At 48.4% G+C, this 20,491-nt stretch overlaps 7 protein-coding genes across 7 annotated transcripts; 3 read left to right on the forward strand and 4 right to left on the reverse strand.

Moving 5' to 3' along the window:
* Window positions 1-221: 221 nt before the first annotated feature.
* J7337_010057 (uncharacterized protein) lies at window positions 222-1,423 on the forward strand (the record flags this gene model as incomplete). Its single annotated transcript, XM_044827644.1, has 2 exons — window positions 222-868; window positions 1,393-1,423. 2 exons carry the CDS (start codon window positions 222-224, stop codon window positions 1,421-1,423), a joined length of 678 nt encoding a protein of 225 aa, XP_044678238.1.
* Window positions 1,424-7,051: 5,628 nt separating this feature from the next.
* On the reverse strand, window positions 7,052-8,451 carry J7337_010058 (uncharacterized protein; the record flags this gene model as incomplete). Its single annotated transcript, XM_044827645.1, has 4 exons — window positions 7,052-7,532; window positions 7,580-7,831; window positions 7,887-7,992; window positions 8,049-8,451. The coding sequence occupies 4 exons, from the start codon at window positions 8,449-8,451 to the stop codon at window positions 7,052-7,054; spliced, it is 1,242 nt and encodes a 413-aa protein (XP_044678239.1).
* A 239-nt stretch (window positions 8,452-8,690) lies between these two features.
* Window positions 8,691-9,629, reverse strand: J7337_010059 (uncharacterized protein; the record flags this gene model as incomplete). The annotated part of the gene is made up of 2 exons (XM_044827646.1): window positions 8,691-9,076; window positions 9,131-9,629. The coding sequence occupies 2 exons, from the start codon at window positions 9,627-9,629 to the stop codon at window positions 8,691-8,693; spliced, it is 885 nt and encodes a 294-aa protein (XP_044678240.1).
* Window positions 9,630-10,742: 1,113 nt separating this feature from the next.
* Window positions 10,743-11,218, reverse strand: J7337_010060 (uncharacterized protein; the record flags this gene model as incomplete). Its single annotated transcript, XM_044827647.1, has 2 exons — window positions 10,743-10,912; window positions 10,966-11,218. 2 exons carry the CDS (start codon window positions 11,216-11,218, stop codon window positions 10,743-10,745), a joined length of 423 nt encoding a protein of 140 aa, XP_044678241.1.
* A 569-nt stretch (window positions 11,219-11,787) lies between these two features.
* J7337_010061 (uncharacterized protein) lies at window positions 11,788-13,558 on the forward strand (the record flags this gene model as incomplete). The annotated part of the gene is made up of 4 exons (XM_044827648.1): window positions 11,788-12,027; window positions 12,081-12,379; window positions 12,514-12,800; window positions 12,852-13,558. 4 exons carry the CDS (start codon window positions 11,788-11,790, stop codon window positions 13,556-13,558), a joined length of 1,533 nt encoding a protein of 510 aa, XP_044678242.1.
* Window positions 13,559-14,335: 777 nt separating this feature from the next.
* On the reverse strand, window positions 14,336-15,133 carry J7337_010062 (uncharacterized protein; the record flags this gene model as incomplete). The annotated part of the gene is made up of 1 exon (XM_044827649.1): window positions 14,336-15,133. One exon carries the CDS (start codon window positions 15,131-15,133, stop codon window positions 14,336-14,338), a length of 798 nt encoding a protein of 265 aa, XP_044678243.1.
* Window positions 15,134-18,431: 3,298 nt separating this feature from the next.
* J7337_010063 (uncharacterized protein) lies at window positions 18,432-20,456 on the forward strand (the record flags this gene model as incomplete). The annotated part of the gene is made up of 4 exons (XM_044827650.1): window positions 18,432-18,862; window positions 18,910-19,996; window positions 20,042-20,209; window positions 20,256-20,456. The coding sequence occupies 4 exons, from the start codon at window positions 18,432-18,434 to the stop codon at window positions 20,454-20,456; spliced, it is 1,887 nt and encodes a 628-aa protein (XP_044678244.1).
* Window positions 20,457-20,491: the final 35 nt, after the last annotated feature.

Raw genomic sequence — 20,491 nt, forward strand, 5'->3', positions numbered from 1 at the left:
GTTGAGGTTACATGCTCGCTTATGACCCCAGATTACGATATTTGTCGGCCCCACATGAAAGGGTAGTCCCTAGTGCTGTAACTCGGGAAATCCGGGGTATCTGGGCAGTTTTTAAGGGTCATGTACAAATACGTTGACGATAATGTTGCTTATCCTGTTGCCAACAGATTGTTCTTCATTAACTCCAAGTCCGTTCTTCTCATTTCACAGTACATATCAAAATGCATAATCAAACAACCAACGACATTGAGAACTCCATATCCCTCGATGAATCCCAAAGCCCGTCACCAATTCCAGATGGCCTAGGAGAAGACGACAAACCAGTGAACTGGCCCTCCTCCAAAAAATGGTCCATCGTAGTCAGCACTTCTCTCGCAACCTTTATCGTTTCCTTCGGCAGCAGTGTCTACTCAGCTGCAATCCCCCACATCCAAACCCGATTCAGCGTCTCATCCGATACGGCCCTACTAGGCATAACACTCTACGTTATTGGCTTCGCCCTTGGTCCGATGGCATGGGGTCCCGCTTCGGAACTGTATGGCAAGCGCCGACCCCTGTTTCTTGGCTACGCCATCTTCTGCATCTGCCAACTCCCCTGCGCACTCGCTCAGAACATATCTCTGCTCTTGACGTTTCGATTCCTCTCTGGTCTAGCTGGATCTTCAAGCCTGGCTATTCTTGGGGGTATGTACGTTGACTTCCTCGCCAGACCAGCTGAGCGAGGAATTTCCACGGCTGTGTTCAGCGTTGCGACGTTTTGCGGACCGACTGTTGGACCTATCGTTGGAAATCTAGCGACGCTCAAATTGGGCTGGCGCTGGACGGCGTGGCTTACTCTGATAGGAGGTGTCGTCTTCGGGAGCGTTGCGTTTGTTCTTACCCCTGAAACGTCCGAGGTGGTGATACTGCGCCAAAGATCCAAAGGGAATACCTCGGTTAGCCCATCTCGGGTATATCGTCCAGAACGGGGCATATCGACATTCGTGCAGAGCTACCTTACAAAACCTGTCAGGATGTTTGTGCGGGAGCCAATAGTAAGTAAGCTACCCCGGCATTTGGAAACCTTATTGATGATCTGCAGCTCATCTTCTTCACCATCTACATGAGTCTCGCTTATGGAATTATATACCTCACTTTTACTATGTATCCTCTTGCATTTGTCACAGTCCGCGGATGGCCCCGTATGGACGGAAGTCTTCCGTTTATCGGGATGACCTTTGGCGTGGTCCTGGCGTGTATAGGGATTGCTCTACATAGTATTTACTATATCCAGCAGAGCCGAGTTCATGTGCCGGAACGACGTCTGCCGCCCATGATTGCCGGGTCAATCCTCCTATCAGCAGGTACACACTAAACTGCCCTATTTCCAAATCCTTGTCTTACATATTCTAGGCATCTTCTGGTTTGGCTGGACCTCCAGTAGGTCAGTCCATTGGCTGGCACAAGCTTCCGCCGGGGTCTTCCTTGGCAGCGGCTCCATCCTGGTCTTGATGTCTGGCGTGGTCTACTTGATTGAGGTATATCTCGTACACGCCAATAGCGCCTTGGCAATTAATAATTTTCTACGTTGTGTCATAGCTGCTACGTTTCCTTTATATGTTACAGACTTGTTAGTGGATGTGGGGCTGGGTGTTGGTGGCACGGTCATGGGCTCAATCTGTCTAGTGCTCTCACCCGTTTCCTTTCTCTTCTGGCGATATGGACGCACTATCAGGCAGTGGTCCAAGTTTGCGGAGGAGTAATTCCCTGTATACACATAATGCCGCATAAAGTACGGCATGGCTGATTACTTATCACATACAAGACCAGCAGGCTGTGATTAAAACGCATACTCTACCGTATGTTGTCTCTTTGACTTTCTGTAGTTCCGTTCAAATAAATTGCTAGTACCGCACATAAATGTATAATCATCATGTTTCTAACTTCGTGTAGAATGAGAAAATACCCTCCTCACCGTGACCGCTACACACGCCGGCAAACCATGGTGTTCAAGATTGCCATAATCACTACTCCGTATGCAAGCCATTATTGGTGTGCTACAGCTGCCTTGTGGAGACCTTGCAGCGGTGTTATGGGCATGAATCGTGACAATTCCTCTGTTCGTTGTTATGATTATTAGCCCTTTAAGAGATTATATAGAACATGCACAAATCATCCGTAATTATCTTCTTGTTTTGCTTTGGACGCTCAGTAATAATTTTAATGGTGAATGTCTTGGAAGATCCTTGCTTCAGGCACCCTTGCTTGACGAACCCCTGTTGTAAGGCACCCTTGTTGTAAGGCTGACTGGCTGCATCTCGGCTGCCTCATCCACAGCCTGAATCTTTTTTCGCTTTCCCGTCCAGCATATCCTCGCTCTTCATCGCAAATTATCTGTCAATTGAATCAGACATGTCAGAAAAGTCGCAGAACAAACGCCAGCATAACCCGCACGCCTTGCTCGACGAGAGCGACTTGGCCAAGAGAGCCCGTCTCGAACAGCCAAGCTTTCTCGACACATCGAGGCTCCAAGAGCTCGCTTGGTTGAATCCGATATCTTCTTCCAATCCCAGCCAGCGGGACTCTTTCAGTCCGTTCGCATTGAGCGATGCAGAAAGTTCGCGGCGATCCCCTTTGAATAATCAGCTATCCGATAAGGAAGGACAAGAGAGTGCCGCGATTGTATCGAATAATAAGTCTGATCAATGCTGCTTTGGAGAAGTTTGTAGACCACTACAGCTGGGACGAGTCCATGTGCTAATGAATAGCTTCTTATCGACTTTTTGTCACCGGCCACATTGAGTGAAGATCTATCACATGTTCCTATTGAGCTCCGATTCTCGAACCACGTCATAAGTCTTCATGTTGAAGGCTCTGGTAGCTATATGGGTCGCATAGAATCCAAGGCTATAGTCGATCTCCTTCAGAGTTATCAGGTGAATCTGGTCACCACTTTGGAATGCCCACCCGTCAAAAAGAAGAAGTCCGCTAATTCCTTTCAAACACCAAAAACACTTCACATTGTCATCTACGGGTTGCGTAAAGACATGAACAATATTGGAGACTTGCTGGAAGACTCCGAGCTCTTTCTCCAGAATCCAACCGAATACGATACTCGCTTGGAGTACTTGAACCCTCAGTACCTTATAAGACCCGGCTCAACCTTTCCCAGAGTTAATGGTGCGAGCTTCCAAGCACTTGCAAATCAACAATCACCAGACCAAGTTATGGAGGAAAAGTCGAAGAGCGAGGTCCATCGAGTGTTTGACTCTGCCAGCGGACCGTCAACCTTTACGCAGGTACAACCAAGTCCGAGGCTAAGAACGGGTTTGCAAGAGTAAGTAAGGTTCTAGTAGCTGGAAGAAACGGCATCTAACTCTGGCACAGACATCAAAAGAAGGCCCTGGCGATGATGGTCGAGAAGGACTGTGGCGTGCTTGATAACACGACGTTTCCTTCACTGTGGGATACCTCTACTACACCAAACGGCCGCGTAGAGTATGAATAACTCGGTACCATAAGTGTCAGAGCTAACAGCTTGAAGGTATCGCCATGTAGTCACGGGGAGAAAGGAAGTGCATCCCGCACCCTTATGTGGGGGAGTCCTCGCTGATGTCAGTCTAAGCATTCTGCATTCACTTCTTAGTACCTCGCTGATAAGTCTCAGGATATGGGACTTGGAAAGACCTTGAGCACTCTCGCTTTGATTAGTTGGTTTCTGGATGCCATGGACAGTGAATGTGTCCCCGAGACTTGTCGCACAACACTAATTGTTGCACCAAACTCTAGTAAGTACGTTCTTATCATGTTTGAACATCCAATCTAACATCATTTTATCCATTCCTGCGTGGCAAGAGCAGATTGAAATGTGAGAATAGAACCCCTCTCTCTTTGCCTTCTAAACTAATTTATTCTAGACACGTTATCCCCAACCACATGCGAGTGGTTCTTTTTCATGGACCTATGAGAGGCCAATTGGCCAATTCTCTTATGGAGTACGATGTTGTCCTTACCACTTACGGAACAATACAGTCGGAATGGAAGTCAAAGAAAGAGGATTCTCCTCTCTTCACACACACATGGGCACGAGTTGTGCTGGACGAAGGTCAGATTCATTCATTCCTTATTTGTGAAATCAGCCAACAAAGTCTAGCCCACCATATCCGTGAGCGGTCGACACAAACTTTCAAGGCCGCCACTGAATTGCGAACCAGTCGAAGATGGTGTCTCACTGGTACGCCCATTCAAAACCGTCTCGACGACTATGGGGCTTTACTGGCTTTCATCGGAGTCCCACCATTTATCAGCAAATCAGTATTTGACTTCTGGATAACGAAGCCAGTAGTTCAAGGAACTGCAGAAGGACTCAGGAGGTTGAAATTACTTGTTAGTGCAACTTGTCTCCGCAGGACCAAAGACAGCGTGAGTGAAAGACTAAATCTTCCTGGTCGGAAGATACACGAGTGTGTTGTACAGCTGGATCCAGAAGATAGAGAGCTGTATGATTTCTTCAAGAGAAATGCTTCCCATATGATTGCCAACAGGGGATTCGGCGACTCAAATACTGCTAACAAAACGGGGAGCATCCTTCCCATCATCAACACCCTAAGACTCATCTGCAATCATGGACAGAAGCTACTCCCAAATTTTGCCCTTGAGGCATGGAGCCGTCGACAGAACCCAAACTCGGATCCAAGCTTCACTACAAGCAAACTTGGGCTCTGCATTTCTTGCGGCGCAGAAACACTACCTGACGAGATGCAATCGGAATTTGCTTGTTCTCATTTCCTTTGCTCCAAATGCGCTGATTCAGACGAAAGGTATCAGCTCTCACTCGATAGCGTTCTCTGTCCAAGCTGTACCAAGGAAGGGGAATTGATAGTGACAGACGCAGCGACAGAAGAGGGAAATTCCCGACCATCTGCCAAGATAAGAGCACTCATACAAAGCCTTCGTGTAGAGCAACAGTGCAACCCTTCCACGTTGGGTAACAAACCTATCAAGAGGTTCTACTGTCAAGCCCCAGTATTAACGATGTACAATGCTGACAAGCTCATAGCGTTGTGTTCACGTTTTGGAGAAAAATGCTAAACTTGCTGGAAATTGCCCTTCGGGGCGAGGGTTTTAAGTTTGCGAGAATAGACGGACAAAAGCCTTTGCCAGAGAGGACTTCGGCATTACAATCATTTCGCGATGACTACAGGTGCACTGTGATGATTGCCACAATAGGAAGTATCGGTGAGGGGTGAGTTTGATAAGAGTATGTTTATGTATTTTCGCTAGCTGACCTCGAATAGGGTTGACTTGACCACCGCCAACTACGTCCATCTGGTTGAGCCGCATTGGAACCCGATGCTTGAGGAGCAAGCACTAGATCGAGTACACAGAATGGGACAAACAAGAGATGTCGTCGCGACCCGTTACATTACCAATGACTCGATAGAGATGGTGAGTGGCTTCTTCTATCATCAGACTCCATCTTTTCACGCTAATGCCGTCAAATTAGTTGGTTAAGGAGATCAAGGAGAGAAAGCTGAATCTTATCAATAGCTCCTTGGGTCATCTATCTGGGCTAGTTGATATGCAAGATTAATGTGACTATATGCCTTGTTTTTAAATCCCGTACAAAGTTCACACCTTGTTGTACATGCGGTTATTATTAATTACCTGCAATAACCCTTCCATTTACACTAATAGCTCATCATCAACAGATATCCACAAAAAGAAACACCCGATTCAATAATTCCATATCCCTGGTTTATATGTCCCCATACATACGTATATCATCACCCCTTGTCTGCTGGCAATGTTGAAGACGCGGGTGGAAATGCCTCTTTTGCATTTTTGCGTCTTTCTTCTGCTACCCATTCCACTAGTTCATCCCATGTCTTACCCAACCACTTGAAGATGCCTTTTGCACCAGGCATTGAGGATGGATAGACTCTCTGCCCCTTGTTCTTCCCTGAACGCCGGGTAACAAACGCATGGGGGTCTGCACCTGATAGCAGAAGATACTCGACTAGGTCAGCTGCCTCAGCACCAGTCTTCCTGAGCACATAATGCAACGCAGGGAAAGAACTTGTGTTTCGTTTGTAGTTAGCGTCGGCGCCACAAGTGACTAGAGCCTTAGCCAGCACGAGAGAGCAGTTCCCAGAGGCCAGGCAGCTCAGGAGATGACTTGATTCATACGCAGGAACATTTCCGAGTTCGTACTGCTCAATCCAGAGAGAGGCTACTAGTAATTCTACCACTGGGCTCAATTTGCTAGACGCCAGACAAGGGGGGAATATGGCGTCGGCGTAGCCCGAAGAAATTGCATAGTTTCGCCAAATATTGAAGATTTCAATGGAATCAGAGGCCAGTATTGCTGGAAGAAGGTAAGGCCCGACTATGTCAATGTCCAGTAAAGGCGTGAGTTGGTTACTGACAGCCCACTCAACGACCGGGATATTGTGATTTTGGATTGCTTGAAGCACAAATGACCTGCAAGAAGTGTCATCCATCGAAATTTGTTCACCAAATATAAGGCGGGCCATTGTGACAGAACCATGAGAGGCTAACAAACCCTCGAATGAAGATCTGAAGGCTGACTCGGAAAGCCATCGTGATATAATTGAAGGAAGAATCTGTTCCATCTCTCGGACTCCATCTCTCATAATGTACCCAATCACGAGCAACTTGAGATCCTCGTGCTGTAGCGTATCGAGGTCCCTAGGAATATGAAATTTAGTTTGCCTCTGGTGGTATTTAACATGATGGTGTTCGAGTTGTCCTCGAGAAGAAAAGCCGAGAGTCGAGTACTCGCAGGCATCTAGGGCGCATTTGAAAGGACGGTCATGGTGCCTGATATGCTCATCGCGGAGAGCTCTACTCTTGAAATGGAATCGATGGAATCGACAAGAGAGAAATGGGCAACTATTGGGAGCCAGTCCATAATGCTTCTGAATATCTGAACAGTGGCAATTGTTTGAATGTGTGCTTCCACTGCATAGAAGGCTCTGCAGCATCCGATGGATACGTATTGTCGTCGCAGAGATAGTTGTGAAATCAAAATCTGACCAACTAGCGTCTTCTAAGGCCAGATTAGCTGGGCAATCAGTAAATCTATTGGGGTATTTATGTTACCTTCGTCTAGACGCCAATCATAAGAGCTAGCCATAATACTTCGAAAGTCAAGGCTGTGAGAGATAGCTTTGACCTCGTCAAGATTGGACTTGAAATTATCAAGACTCCATAGCCCTAATTTTGTGTCCGAATCCTGGTTGTAGTATGGATTGGCGAGATCCAGCATGAGGTGACCTAGCAAGGGGACGAGCTGTGGTGGCAACTCATCTCGGAAATGTCTTGTGCATAGTCTAAGACACTCTGCCCACTGGTGATGTGCAAAGTTCAGTAGCCTATATGACCCAGATATAACATTTCGCTCAATATCGTCATCACTGAGATCCGGGTCCAGACCGTCTGAGCAGAGATACGCCAAGCAGGTAGTCGAAATTTCGAGAAGAGCTTCTCCCTCGTCCAAAAGTTTGTTCTTCTGATTCCGAAGTAGGTATCTGGGATAACCATTAGATCACCTCGCAATCATCACGGGATAACGTACTCCTTTACCGTGAAGTGGGCAAACTTCAAATGCTCGTCCTCAACCTCAACTAATGGGCCACATAGTGGGAGAGTGTTCAGCTTGGATCTGACTGCAGGAACACGTCTCTGATCCGCCTGGATGATCAAAGCCTGTTCCATCTCGTGACGAGTGATCTGAACAGGAGAACAGGCTATCCATGACAAAATCTTCTTACATTGTTTCTGGGCGGCTGTCGGATGTTTCGTGATTCTTTGAAGTATCCGCTCGTACCTGGGATTTGATATCAGTTCTCAGAAAGAGTTTTAGGGACAAACAAGCGACTTACGCCTCGTCAAGACCTTCTGGGAGGGCGCTAAGCTGGTCTCGGATGGAATCCAAGTCCTGTAACATTTCTACGTCCTCTAGTACTATCCTAGCGTAAAGGAACATACCTAGTGAATATTGGTCCACTAATTAGAAAGAACTGAGACTTGGAAGCCAAGCTTACCGTCTGCCTTCGAAGCTAAGGGACTGAGCAGTTGCCGAACCTCTGTGCGGGCATCACAGTCGAAATAGGAGTTTTCGAGCCAGTTCCGCCCTCTGTGAGAAATGTATGCCTCAATGCAGTCAGAGTTCTTGTGGCCAATAGGTAGCATCATCGCAATTGGTTTCAAAATTCTTTCAATCCTTTCAACCCTTCTGCTACTGATGAGGAGCTTGGCGTGGGGCAAATTTTTCAGTTCATCGAGTATTAGATGCAGAAAGACTTGCTGAGTACAGTCATCAATCTCATCGAGGCCGTCAATAGTGATGTATGTTGGACCTGCGGCCTGGAGTAACTTTGTGAAGGTGTTGAGCGCGAATTTAGAGTCGCCTTTCAGATCGCGTTTCAAGTCTTTAGCGGTGCTCATGATGGTTGAGCAGAGTACAGTTCGCAAGTCTCGGTCTTGCGATGCCAGTTGGAAGATCAAGGAGTGGTAGATTGGGATAGGGGAGTTCAGATTGCGTCTGTAACTGAGAAAGACGAATAGTGAATGTCCTAAATCCTTGTTCCTATCAACTGCCGTGGATGCTAAAAAGGTCTTGCCTATTAAGTGGCACATTAGCGTCAAATGTGCTTTAAATATTATAGGACTGGGGAATTTCAGATTTAGTACTTGCCTGCTCCAGGAATGCCTTGCAACCATAGAACCTGATGAGATTTCTCCTTCCCTTCAGCCCAACTGACAAACTGCTGGTCTTGAACTAGCCATGACCCAGTCCCTTTACACCGGCTATTGCGAATGCGATCGAGGTCTTCGTCGTAAGAAGGAGGGCGTATGTAAGTCTCCATAGAGTGAAAGTCCTGACGTTCTTGAAACTCTCGGGTTTCGGCGTAGTGTTCAAGAGCCTTCTTTCGCGCTGTGTGGGCTTCCAAAATGTCGTTGAGCGTGATCTCGTTACAAAACAAAAGCCTGTGCTTTTCTATGTTTTCAGCAATGACCTGTATCTCGGCTCGGCGTGCTGGCCACAATGACTCAAAAAAGACTTTCCAACCTGGACGGTTTAGCTTCACAAACTATCTTGTAATGATTGGAGTCATTTGCGTACGGGTAAGTCCAAAGAATCGTAGAGAAACGAGGTAGAAATCGAGTATGTCCTGGAAGAACAGCCCTAGAACATATTTCAAGCGCTCATTATTCTTGAACAACGGAACAAATTCGTTGAACCTAGGAAGAATCGACCCCATATTCTTCATCACACCAAGAATCGCGTCGAAGGAAGCGATGAGGTTACTCGAAACTTGAAGTAAGAGCTTAATCGGGCCCCAGATGAGAGCAAGAATATCCGGTTTGACTTGGACAAAGACTTCAATTACACCGGCGTATTCTTGCAGTCGCTCGATATAAGGCCCGATTCTCTTCATGCCTCGTAGTCGCTTATTGCTTGCCTGGTCCTTTTGGAGCTGTTCGGTGTAGTCCCAAATATCGTCAATTGTCGTCGCCTTTTGAAGCTGGTTGCGCAGTTTCTGGTCTTTGATTCCATTCAGAAAATCAGCTTTGGCCTTTTCAAAGACCTCGCTCACTTGGTCGGTCGAACTGGACGCCATAGTGCTTTGTCGCTTTGAGGGGTCATGGGCAAGCCCAGGAGTCGTATGAGGAGAGAAATCCAATTCTCTGAGAGCTTGGTTATGTCGAGTACGTCAGACTGCAATTTTGGGATCGCCAGTTTTCTTACCGCCTGGCGAGGCAGACTTTCCAATCAGGCTCTGGGTGAGGCAGACTGCATCATGCAGCCTAAGCCACCAACATAAACCTAGCCCCAAGTCAGCTGATCTTTCTTATTTCCTGCTGTACTGTTAATAGTCGGAGACTTGTATGTTTCAAAATTACCAAGGCTTGACTGACATGTAAAGTATAGACAACCCAACCATATATGCGGATATCTCTCCAAGTTTCTGATCCCTGTATGCTGTTACTGTAATAAATCAGAGCATGTAGATAATCCAGAGGCACTAGAAGAAAGTCACGCCAGTTCTACTTTTATGGAAATCCGGGCCTATACTGTTGCGTCTTTGTACACCACGTCGAGTCAGCTGTCAAGAGTACCGTGTTTCGTCAAGGTGAGTGGATGAATGGAATTATATTTTGAAGGTTCTGTGATACAACAAGTCCAAATGCTGCTCAGAATGCAGGGAACACAGCAGAGAACACTACTACATGAGATTGGTTCGTAAGCATCGGCGTAGAATTATCAAAACATGAACAGTAACTTCAACATTTACCCGGAGCTCTCCGGAGTCAACGTGTTCAAGAGCAGATATAGGCACCGGAGGGCGCACTGAGGTCCTTGAAATCAATGGTTCGACAAGCAATGAACAAGAACAAGGTAGCTAACCCTCCACCGGTCTGCCAAAAGCAGAGCCTAGCGCCTCGTGATCGAATCTAACGGTGAGACCAAGACCTCACCCCGATCCCGGTGCCGCATCGTCCCCTCCTCAAACGACCGGATCAGCCCTTGGATCTTGTGCTGAACGGGGCCGAGCCTGCTCACCCACGGCGGTTTCCGAAGCAGGCCAAAAGTGAAGAGTAGAGCGCCAGCAAGTGCACCGACTTTAAACATAGCAGATGATACCTTGTGCGGAAACGCAAAGGCAAGAATGGAGCACGCAAACGTCCTAGGCTTGGTGTCAGCTAGAGATATCACGAGGCTCGAAGAAACCTTACCATACGGCTGCGCCTGGAGAAATGGTTCTCCCTGGAGGCTTCTCTTGTTCCTTGGCCTTGTCAAGGATCTCGTCCAGCACTGTCAGATCCCGCACCGCGCTGTCATGCGAAATCTTCAAGAGCCAGACATTCCTCTCTGCTTCAGAGCCCTCGCGGGTAGACACTTCTGAGAGCCAGTTAGCCAAGCATCCGAAGCCCATGTATCCTGGAGCAACATACCTTGCGACCGGCTATACGCGTTGAGCTCAGTACCGGAGGCTGGAAGGCGATCCAGGCACTCAAAATACTGGTTTATGTAGCGGTTTGCCGATCGCCTGTAAACCTCAAACAGCTCAAAGATATCGCAGCCGCTCTGGTTCGCCGAGACTGCGTTCCAGGATGGCACACCCGAGGTCCCTTTGGCTCCGACTGTTTGTTGGCGGGAGCTAGTGAGAGCGGTATTCTCGTCCGCTGCGAAAGTATTCTGATCCATCTTGTCCCCTCTGGTGCTGATGGTTATTGAGATTGGGATGGAAGATGTGGCCACAGCCTGATATTTTCTGGGTGCAGCTGAGTTGACCCTTTTCAAGGCCCTGTCCAACCAACAGATGACAAACATTGTTTGCCTGAGGCCAGATTGTGTCAGCAGCAGCACACCATCTGCCCTTGATTGGCTGGTTGGTTATACCCCTGTATTCCAAGACAACAACCAAGACGAAGCGCTGTGTTCAGCTAATGTCGCAAAGTGCATGCCAAGGTTGCACATCATGACAATTTCCCCTGTCAATTGAGTTGCGCTGAGACATGTCATTCGTCTGGAGTGACCATGTTCCCGGCCGGCCCCCAACGAGGCGGTTTCTGGTAATTTCAGTTGCCGCTGTGTCTTGTCTCTTTGGCGCCCTTTCCCGAGAGCCTGATTTCCCTGGGTTAGAATTGATAAACCCCGCCTCCCGGTCTCTCAGTGATCCATAAGCCCCTGTTGTTTCCCTCCAGATTACGGAACCCAACCTCCTGCGAACTCTGGCCTGGCTCTGTCCCTGTGCTTCGTTCACACAGCCAGCAATGGAGCATTGGTCTGCCTTGATACGACTCGGGCCCAGTTCTAAAAAGGACTTACGGGTCACTATCCGCCTGCAGGTTTGGCACTACAGCGAGCGGGGACGATGCCCCGAGTTCAACAAGGGGCTTGCCCGTCTGTTCTCCCCCAAGGCTCTCGGGAACCTGAAACACTGGATTCCTCACCCGGCTGAAGTGGTCGAACCCGATGATATCTCGATTCGAGATGACTACGTCCCAGTGGAGGTGGGTTCAAACACTCTTTGGTTAAATGCAATACTTCAGGGATACTGACTTAGAAGGTCGACTTTGTACACCGCGTCGCCACGTACAACAACCCTCAGGGGAATCCCGAGTCTGGGGCTCGTGATGTCTTCAAGAAGTTCGCTCCACCGATCGTATACGATTACTTCGTCTCCAAAATACAAAGCCCACCTCACGCGATGAATATCTACGCAGTTGCCAACGGTGACGAGGTGACAGAGGAGCATATCAAGATGAAGTATGCGCATAGCTTCTTCTTCATTCCGCTGGAGCTTCGGCTCGAGCGGTTTATCAAACCCGCTATGGTCTGCCAGGAGGACACCATAATGAACATGTGAGCATGGATTCTATCCTATGCGGGCTAGCCACTGACGTGACGCAGATTGCGGGTAGGGGCCGACTCTCTCCCTACATTAGGGTCGTTGCTCCTCACGTACATGGCTTACCAGGGCGCAACAATCCCAAAAGGAACAGATTTTCACGCTATTTCCGAGACGGCTTTGAGACAGCTTTCGTCCGAACTGCCCTGGTTGAACGATATGCTCGACAATGTGAGTGGCTCGTTTTCATGCCTGGCCACGATACTAATATTCGAGCCAAGTTGAAGAACAGGGATGAGGATGGCACATCTGAGAACACACCCACTAGTAGCGGGCCCCTCGTTCTCTTGGGTAATGCATCAACCTCATTTGAAAAGCTCCGTGAACTCGCCGGTGGGCTGAAACCCAGACTCGAAAAATTATCAAGTGGAGAGGGTAAGTCCCTAAATTCTCAGCCTTCATAGCCAAGGCTAACATATTTACCAGGTCTCACTAATCAAGGGATCGTCAGAACGATACTTGACCTGCGCCAGGCTACAATTCATCTCTCCGAGTACAACCAGGCCATGGTGAGCTTCAACTGCGAAGAAATCAGCAAGTGGAATGCAAAAGCCAGCCGTCATGAAAAGTTCTTTTACAGCGCAGGGTTCGCTACGCTCGGGTGCACAGTACTTGCCGCCCTAGCCTTTTGGAAACCAGAGCTCGCCAACCTTCTCGCCACTACACTAACCAAAGGCCTTGAGCTGAATGATGTTGTTGGCTCAGCCGGAGGCCAGATTGTCGGGGTGGGAGGTGCTGCTATGTCAGGCCTTAGCACAATCTATCAGTACCAGGAGAAGAGCAAAGCGCTTGCCGCGCTTGGTGATGCTAAGAATAGGGATAGTGCCGGCCGGGTCGCCCTGGAAGGAGTCCTCGTGGCTCTCCGTCAGACCCAGGCCACACTGGCATTGGTTTACATTGTGCAGGTGATGCGACAGCCCATCACATGTATGGGAGATGAAGAGCTAGAGAGGGCGGTTAAGATGCTAGGGGGCGACTTGCAGTATCTGCAGGACGCAACCTATAGCCAGACCCTTGTACAGGACAGATTGGACAATCTAGTGCAAGCAAGTATCGACCTGGATAATGAGTACCAGAGAACCATGGTTGCCATGAATGTTGTGATGGACACAGTGGGAAGGGTGGTTGACTAAAGGAGCAGGATCCGAGTCGGTACTAGGAGATTGATTGTTGTTGACTACCTTACTTGTAAGGGCTTTCGTAATTTATTCAACTAGTAGGGTATTTGCAAGTTGACTTGAGTTTGTAACAATAACTAAGCCCTTTAAGGCTATAAAATAACTCTAGGACTTAAGCATATAACTATTAAGGGAATTAAAAATCGTAGTGTTTTTCGTTAATTATTACTGTGCAGTTGAGGTTCTACTTCAATATACGAAATAACTGTCTAGTTTTCTATCTTTGCTTATGCCATAAGTCCTTTACGATCTCAGAAATAACATCCTTTACATTTCGGTTCTCCTTCCGAAGGGTTCGTGAGCCAGGTCCTTGAACCTCTAGAGGCAGTGAAAATAATTCCTCGTCACGCCGCTGAAACTCTTTCTTGAGCCTCGGATTCTTCATAAAAATGTCGTTAATAGATCACCAAGCTGGTGTCCTTTGCACTAGTACTGCGTCAATAGTCCGTTTACGGCTGCTCGCAGAACTGAATGGAACATGAAGGTTAAATAAGCGCTTAATCTTCTATCTAAAATGTGCGACGAGATCTTACAAGCGAAACTTTTACATAGTATATTCACCTTCATAAAGACCAAACATTGAATTGATGAGCTTAGACTTTATCAACGATCCACGGTGATGAAGAGATTTAGTTTCTTACAAACACCACGTATCAGGCTATCAACTCGCGATGATACACTCAAAAACACATTTGAAGTAACAGTTTTGTTCTTGTTGCGTCCTTAGTCTCTCTACTGAAGCTGCTTTCGATAGGAATCCAAGTCAACAACGGACCAAACCCAGTGAATCCTGCCTTCATCAAGCCAATACATGACATGCTCATGAAACTTGACACTCTTCCCATTAGGCTCAGCGCCAGCCCATGCCTTCACAGGAACTCCAGTAAACTCCAATCTAGCCGCAACTCTCCCCGCATCCTCATCGACGATAAGATCTCGAATATCAAAGAACAGCCCTTGGATGGCACTTTGACTGTCTGAAATCAAAGATATATACTCCGCAATAGTCTTCTTCACGGTATTGTGAGCCACTGACGGCTGGCAGAACTTGTAAAAGGTTGCTTCCATAGTCTTATCGTTGATGCTCTTGATGTACTCGCGATACAGTGCTGCAAGGTCAAGAATTGAAGGTTTCAGTTCTTCCAAAGTCGAAGGAGTTGTAGTTTGTTTTGCAGAGCGAGAGTCAACGTCTTTGAGTCGCTTGAGAGTTTTCAAGCGACCGTCGATAAACCATGTGAGGATAATCTCCTGACACTCATACCGTTCACCATCGGGAAGTGTTTCGGTCTTGATGACTCGCCCAGCAACAGCTTGGGCGTTTACGTCAACCACACAGCTATCAAGCGTCACTGAGACTCCACTAGCCGAGCGTAGATTTGCGATGAAGTTATCGCGCGGCTGAGATGTTGTATCGATCAACATACTCGGCTGAAATAAGGATTCTAGAGTTTCCCATTTCGTCTCATTTCGAGCGTTGAGGATAGACTTGAGAAGATCAATAAGCTCAGATCGTGATTTCAAAGAAGTCATGGTGAATTTTCAATAATAATATCTAATAGTATGTTGCAAGAAGCAAGTTGCTCACTGTTTCTGAAGAAGCGGAGGTTACATTTATACCTGGCTTGGCTCGTTGACAATAGCGCCCTTCGAGGATCCTTCAGCATTAGTCATCAAAAGTCTGGCTTGGCGATATCACATCCTCAGTTCATGTTCGATAATGTCCAACCTGAAGATCCCACTTCTTCCCCAATGAGTCGTGTGATGAGTCTAATAAGGTGGAACAAGAACCCTGACTGGTGCAAGCCTAAATAGAAACCGTTCATATATAGTGACTAACGGTAGTTAGATGAGAAACTTGTGTTCTCTCCATCCGACTGATCGACAATTATATTACAAAATGCAAAGGTTAGCTTTCACATGGCAATGGCAAACATTTTATATACTCACTCCTATGAAGGTTACATTGATGACAAAAGAATGATAGGAATTGGTTTACATTCCAGAGGTGAATTCGCTGGAGCGCAATAGTACCTAGAACCTTTTCAAAGAACTAGAAAATTGGAGGATTTGAATGTCTAGGCGGTTTTTTCCTTCAAATCAGATTTCATAGCGTGTTCGGGGGATATATCAAGGCCAATGTTAATGAAAGATAGAGTATTGTTATTTCTTGGATAGCCATATTTTGCCCAGAGTTCTGAACCTGCATCATAGAAACTAGACCGAAGACCGTCATAGGATGCGATGAGAAAGCTTGACAGCTGAAGAGTAGCCTCTAAAGCGTCGGCCCAGATCAGTTGACAACAGTGGTTTTTGAGACAATTGCGACGGTCTCCAGCTGAGAACCAACTGCACCACGATTGATGTGACTTATGTCAGTCCACGCCATGAAACTGCATGTCACCTTACAGGCTTTTCGTCATTCTAGGCTTTGAGTCTGATCAATTTCAAATCCACATCATTCTCGATCTACAGCCAACAAAAGAAACTGCGGCAATCTTCATGGATAGAAATGCAAACCAGGACAAGCTCAAACTGGCACTGAAATCGAATCTCAAGCGTTTGGAAATCATCGATTTCCGGGCCTCTCAGGCCTTTTCTGCCTTCTATCAGCGTATGACAAGGTTTCGGCACACTAGAGTCTACAATAAGGTTGTCCTTGAGGCCATGAAACGCGACAAAAATGCGTTGGACAGATATCGTCGAAACCCAACCACAAGATGGCGACGCTACTGGCAGCAGAGGCGAAAGCAACTCATCAAGGCCCAGATTTATCGCGGTCAATCAGACTGGCGCCATATCGCTATTCGAAAGTCGCTAACCTTACGGGGTCTATCGACTGTCAAGAATATTCGAGCGGAAGAGAAAGCCCAGAGACTTGCCTGTTGTGTCAGAGTTGCATGACGAGACAGGCATACACGAAGACACTGACGGTAAGGCGCGCTGTAGGGTCAATGCCATCTGGCCACAAACATCAGACAGCCAAGAGCCGGCGACGACGCTCAAGCCTTTGGACCGCCGCGCCAGGAGACTTCTGAGCCACACAGTCACCCAGCCCGTCGATAATTTGAGATAACGCGCATTATGCGAAGGCTAAAGATTGGGAAGGCCGCGGGACCAGATGGCATTGCCAATGAGGTTCTTCGGATACTTATCGATATTCTCCCTCCTTAACTCAAGCGTTTATTCAATGCTTGTTTGAGTCTAAGGTATCACCCCAGGCTCTTCAAGCATTCAATTACCGTTATGATTCCCAATGGAGGCGGTAAGCCGCATGACCTTCCGGGGAGCTGTTGGCCCTTGGCCTTGTTATCTTTTGGTGGCAAGATCCTTGAATGAGTTGTCACAATTCGACTTCAGGAGCTCGTGATTCATTGCAATCTTCTCCCAAGGACCCAATACGACATGACGGGGAAATCTACGACCACAGCCCTCCGGTTCTTTCTGAACCCAGTTTATGCGGCATGGAGTACAGCCCCGAAGATTTATATCTCAATTCTGAGCATCGATATTAAAGGCGCCTACGACAGAGTGGACCGCGAAAAGCTACTCGAGATTCTAATTGACTTTGGTACACCTGAGTGGTTAATTTGTCGCCTCGTTTCTCACTAACCGCAGCACTGTTGTAAAGCTTCCAAGTCTGACCCCGAAGCGATGACCCAGAAGCGATATTGGATCAACATTGGCATTCCACAGGGCAGTCCTCTATCCCCGATTTTGTTCCTATTCTACACTGCACCCCTGCTCCGCATGGTGTCGGAACAGGCCTGGGGGTCTAAGGCTTCAAGCTGGCTCAAGTCTGTGCAATTCTACTGTTTTGCATTTGTCGACGACACTTACATCATGGTTGTGTCTTCATCCTATCGAACCAACTGCAGAGCTTTGGAGCTTGCTCACGAGGAGATTCTCAGATGGGCGAAACCCATGGGTGTTACATTTTCGACTGGGAAGTACCACTTGATGCATTTCAAGGCGACCCTGACAGCAGATTTACTGTCCGTATTGAAGGGTTCGATAAGAAAAATGAGCCTGTCGATGAGCTCAAAATTCTTTGTGTCATTGTCGATCGTCGCTTGCAATGGACAGCGCACATTGCCGAGATAAGTTAAGACTCGAGCCTCACCCCGACATTGTTTACAAACTTTGTCATGACTCATTGAACTTGTTGCCTGGGCGGGGCTGAGTGAGATTGGTACCTATTTAAGGTCTTGGTCCCCCACCGCCCCTCCCCCATCATATGTCTTCAATTAAGGTACCTTCTACACACCAAGCCACCCCAAGGCGGACACTTAAAGTGAACTGCCTCTCAAATTCCTGTCTCTGTAGGCACTAGCATGAACAATGCAGTGTGGTGCTAATTACAGTGGAGACCTTGTAGGCTGTGACTTCATCGCAGTGGTAGAGCCGCTGTAATTTGGTGGATTTCGAGAGCCTGATGCCTGTCAGTCGCGCAAACAAGGCAACACCTTGCCATCGAACACTGTGCAAACTCATTAACACTCTCAAATCGCTTCACTCACGCACGATATAGCACTAAACAGATAGAATAGAGCAGAAAAGAAGAAATACTATTTTTAATATATAATATCTAGCTTGACCTGACTTGTTGTATCTCTGGTATCGAGTCTCTCTGATTCAGTGCCTCTCGCTGCACCCACCAGAAGCTGACCAATCCAAGGCCCAACATTAGAAAATTTGCCCCATCGTCTCGACCCTCACTTAGCCAAAATACCAGTAATGATGACCGACTACTGATTGACGGCCCTGTCAACGAACGGACGTCACTATCACTTGACTCATCAACGATGAAGAAGTCAATAGCATGCGGCGCATGTCGCTCCTCCAAGCGCAAAGTGCTCCTCTCCCCTCTCCCCTCTCCCCTCCCTCCCTCTCACAACAACTGACTCACCCCTCTCAGTGCATCCACTCAGGCGGTCCGCCCTGCACGCGCTGTCGCGACCGCGGCGACGAGTGCGTCTTCCCGCCCAAGGGCACATCCTTCATCTTCCGCCGGAGCCGTCTCGAGCGTCACCGGGATGAAGTCGGGGCCGGTGCTGGGAGCCGGGCTGACTCGGAGCTCATCCGGGCCGGGAACCTAGCCACCACGGACCCGTTCGGCTTCCTGACGGATGAGGTCAAGAACAGTTATCTGCGGTGCTCGTACAAGTGGTCGTTCCACCATATTCCGAACCTCCTCATTGCTATCCGTGAGAGGAGGTTGGATCCCTTGCTGGTCTGGGCGATGCTGGCTATCACTGTGAGGTGCGGCATATGATTCCTTCGCTTATCGTCTCACTCACATGGAGCAGGTTCTCGCAGGCTGCGCCGCCGGGGTATGCGACGCAGGTTGAAGCGAGCAATACATTCGCTGCTCATGCGCGGTCTCTTGTTCTGTCACTCGTAGATCAACCTACCGTCCATCGCGCGCAGGTTCTTCTCATGCTGACTGGACATTCCTGGGGCGCTGGTGAGGGTCGAAGGGCATGGGTTTATCTCGGCATGGCGGTGCGCATGGCACAAGTCCTCGGTCTTTTCGAAGAACCGCCACCAGCGACAACACGAGAAGACTTTATCGAAGCTGAAGAGAGGCGCCGCACTGCCTGGACATGTTTCCTGATGGACAGTCTTCTCAGCGGAGGAAAGGGTCGCGATAGGATGCTGTCGGGTGATAAGATGCGGATCCAGCTCCCGTGTGAGTCGGATAGCTTCAACTTTGGCCAGATTGTGCTGTGCGAAAGACTCGATGGCTCAATGCCGGATGGGGCGATGGGTACTGTGCACGGCAGTCTAGGCATTGTGGCCAACAGCATGCGTGTCGCTGATGTCTGGGGCGCCGTCGCCAAATGGGCTTGTACACGGCACGACAACACTGTACCGCCATGGCAGCCTCAGTCCGAGTTCCAGATGCTTCTGTCCCGGCTTAAACTCTGGAAGAACTCACTACCTGAGCGATTACGATACGAGCTCTTCCTCCTGCGAGCGCACAGTGTGTCCAATCAAGGTCAGGCATACTGCTACATGCACTGCATTTACTTCATGAGCGTCATCTTCCTCTACCGGTCTTATCTCCCCGAGGTAGAGATGCAAAAGGCCAGAGTCGGCGATAAGGATTGGGACCAATGGTCAACATGGTCAAGCAAGGAACTCGAGAAGGTCGCTGAGCAGGTGTGCGACATGCTGCAGGAGATACGTGCATTTGGCCTGTACTTCCTACGCGGTCTTGTTCCATGGATTGGCTTCACCATTTACACAGCAGTCGGAACGATGCTATACTTTTATCACTTCCCAAATCCTGGCGACACGGCGCATCAAGTTGAGAAGCGAAGGGAGCATATCGTCGAGGGTCTCTTGTTCCTCAAAGACATGCGACAAGCTTGGCCGATGGCTGACACCTGGGTAAGTCGCCCGTCTCATGATAGTGACTGTGCTGACGGATCGCAGCGCGAGAAGATCAAGGCGATGCAGATATTCTACAGCAACATCAAGGCCGACGGCGATCTCGCAGTAACACCCAGCGAAAGACGAGAAATGCGCAACGCAATCATCGACTACGGCGCTCTCCAGCCCGATCCCGTTCGTCAACCCGACGCCGAAAGCACCGATGAACAAGTACTTCACCTTATCGCTCTCATATTCATTTGCTGACAATTCCCAGAGCGCTACAGATGGCGAGAACGACCAGGCCTCGTCAAACGTCGACTTTTCCTTCATCGCGCCCGCAGACATTGACCTATTCGACACAGACTTTGCATTCGGCAGCAACATGTACGCGACGTTCGCCGACGCAACGCAGGGCTTCTGGGAGAGCTTCCCCGGAAGTATGGACATCACGGGCGACATGGTCATGGAGAACTGAGTGGTTTTTCTCACTGCCAAGCCGGGAAAGGTTGA

Source organism: Fusarium musae, chromosome 7, assembly GCF_019915245.1.
Source record: "Fusarium musae strain F31 chromosome 7, whole genome shotgun sequence".
Lineage (NCBI taxonomy): Eukaryota > Fungi > Ascomycota > Sordariomycetes > Hypocreales > Nectriaceae > Fusarium > Fusarium musae.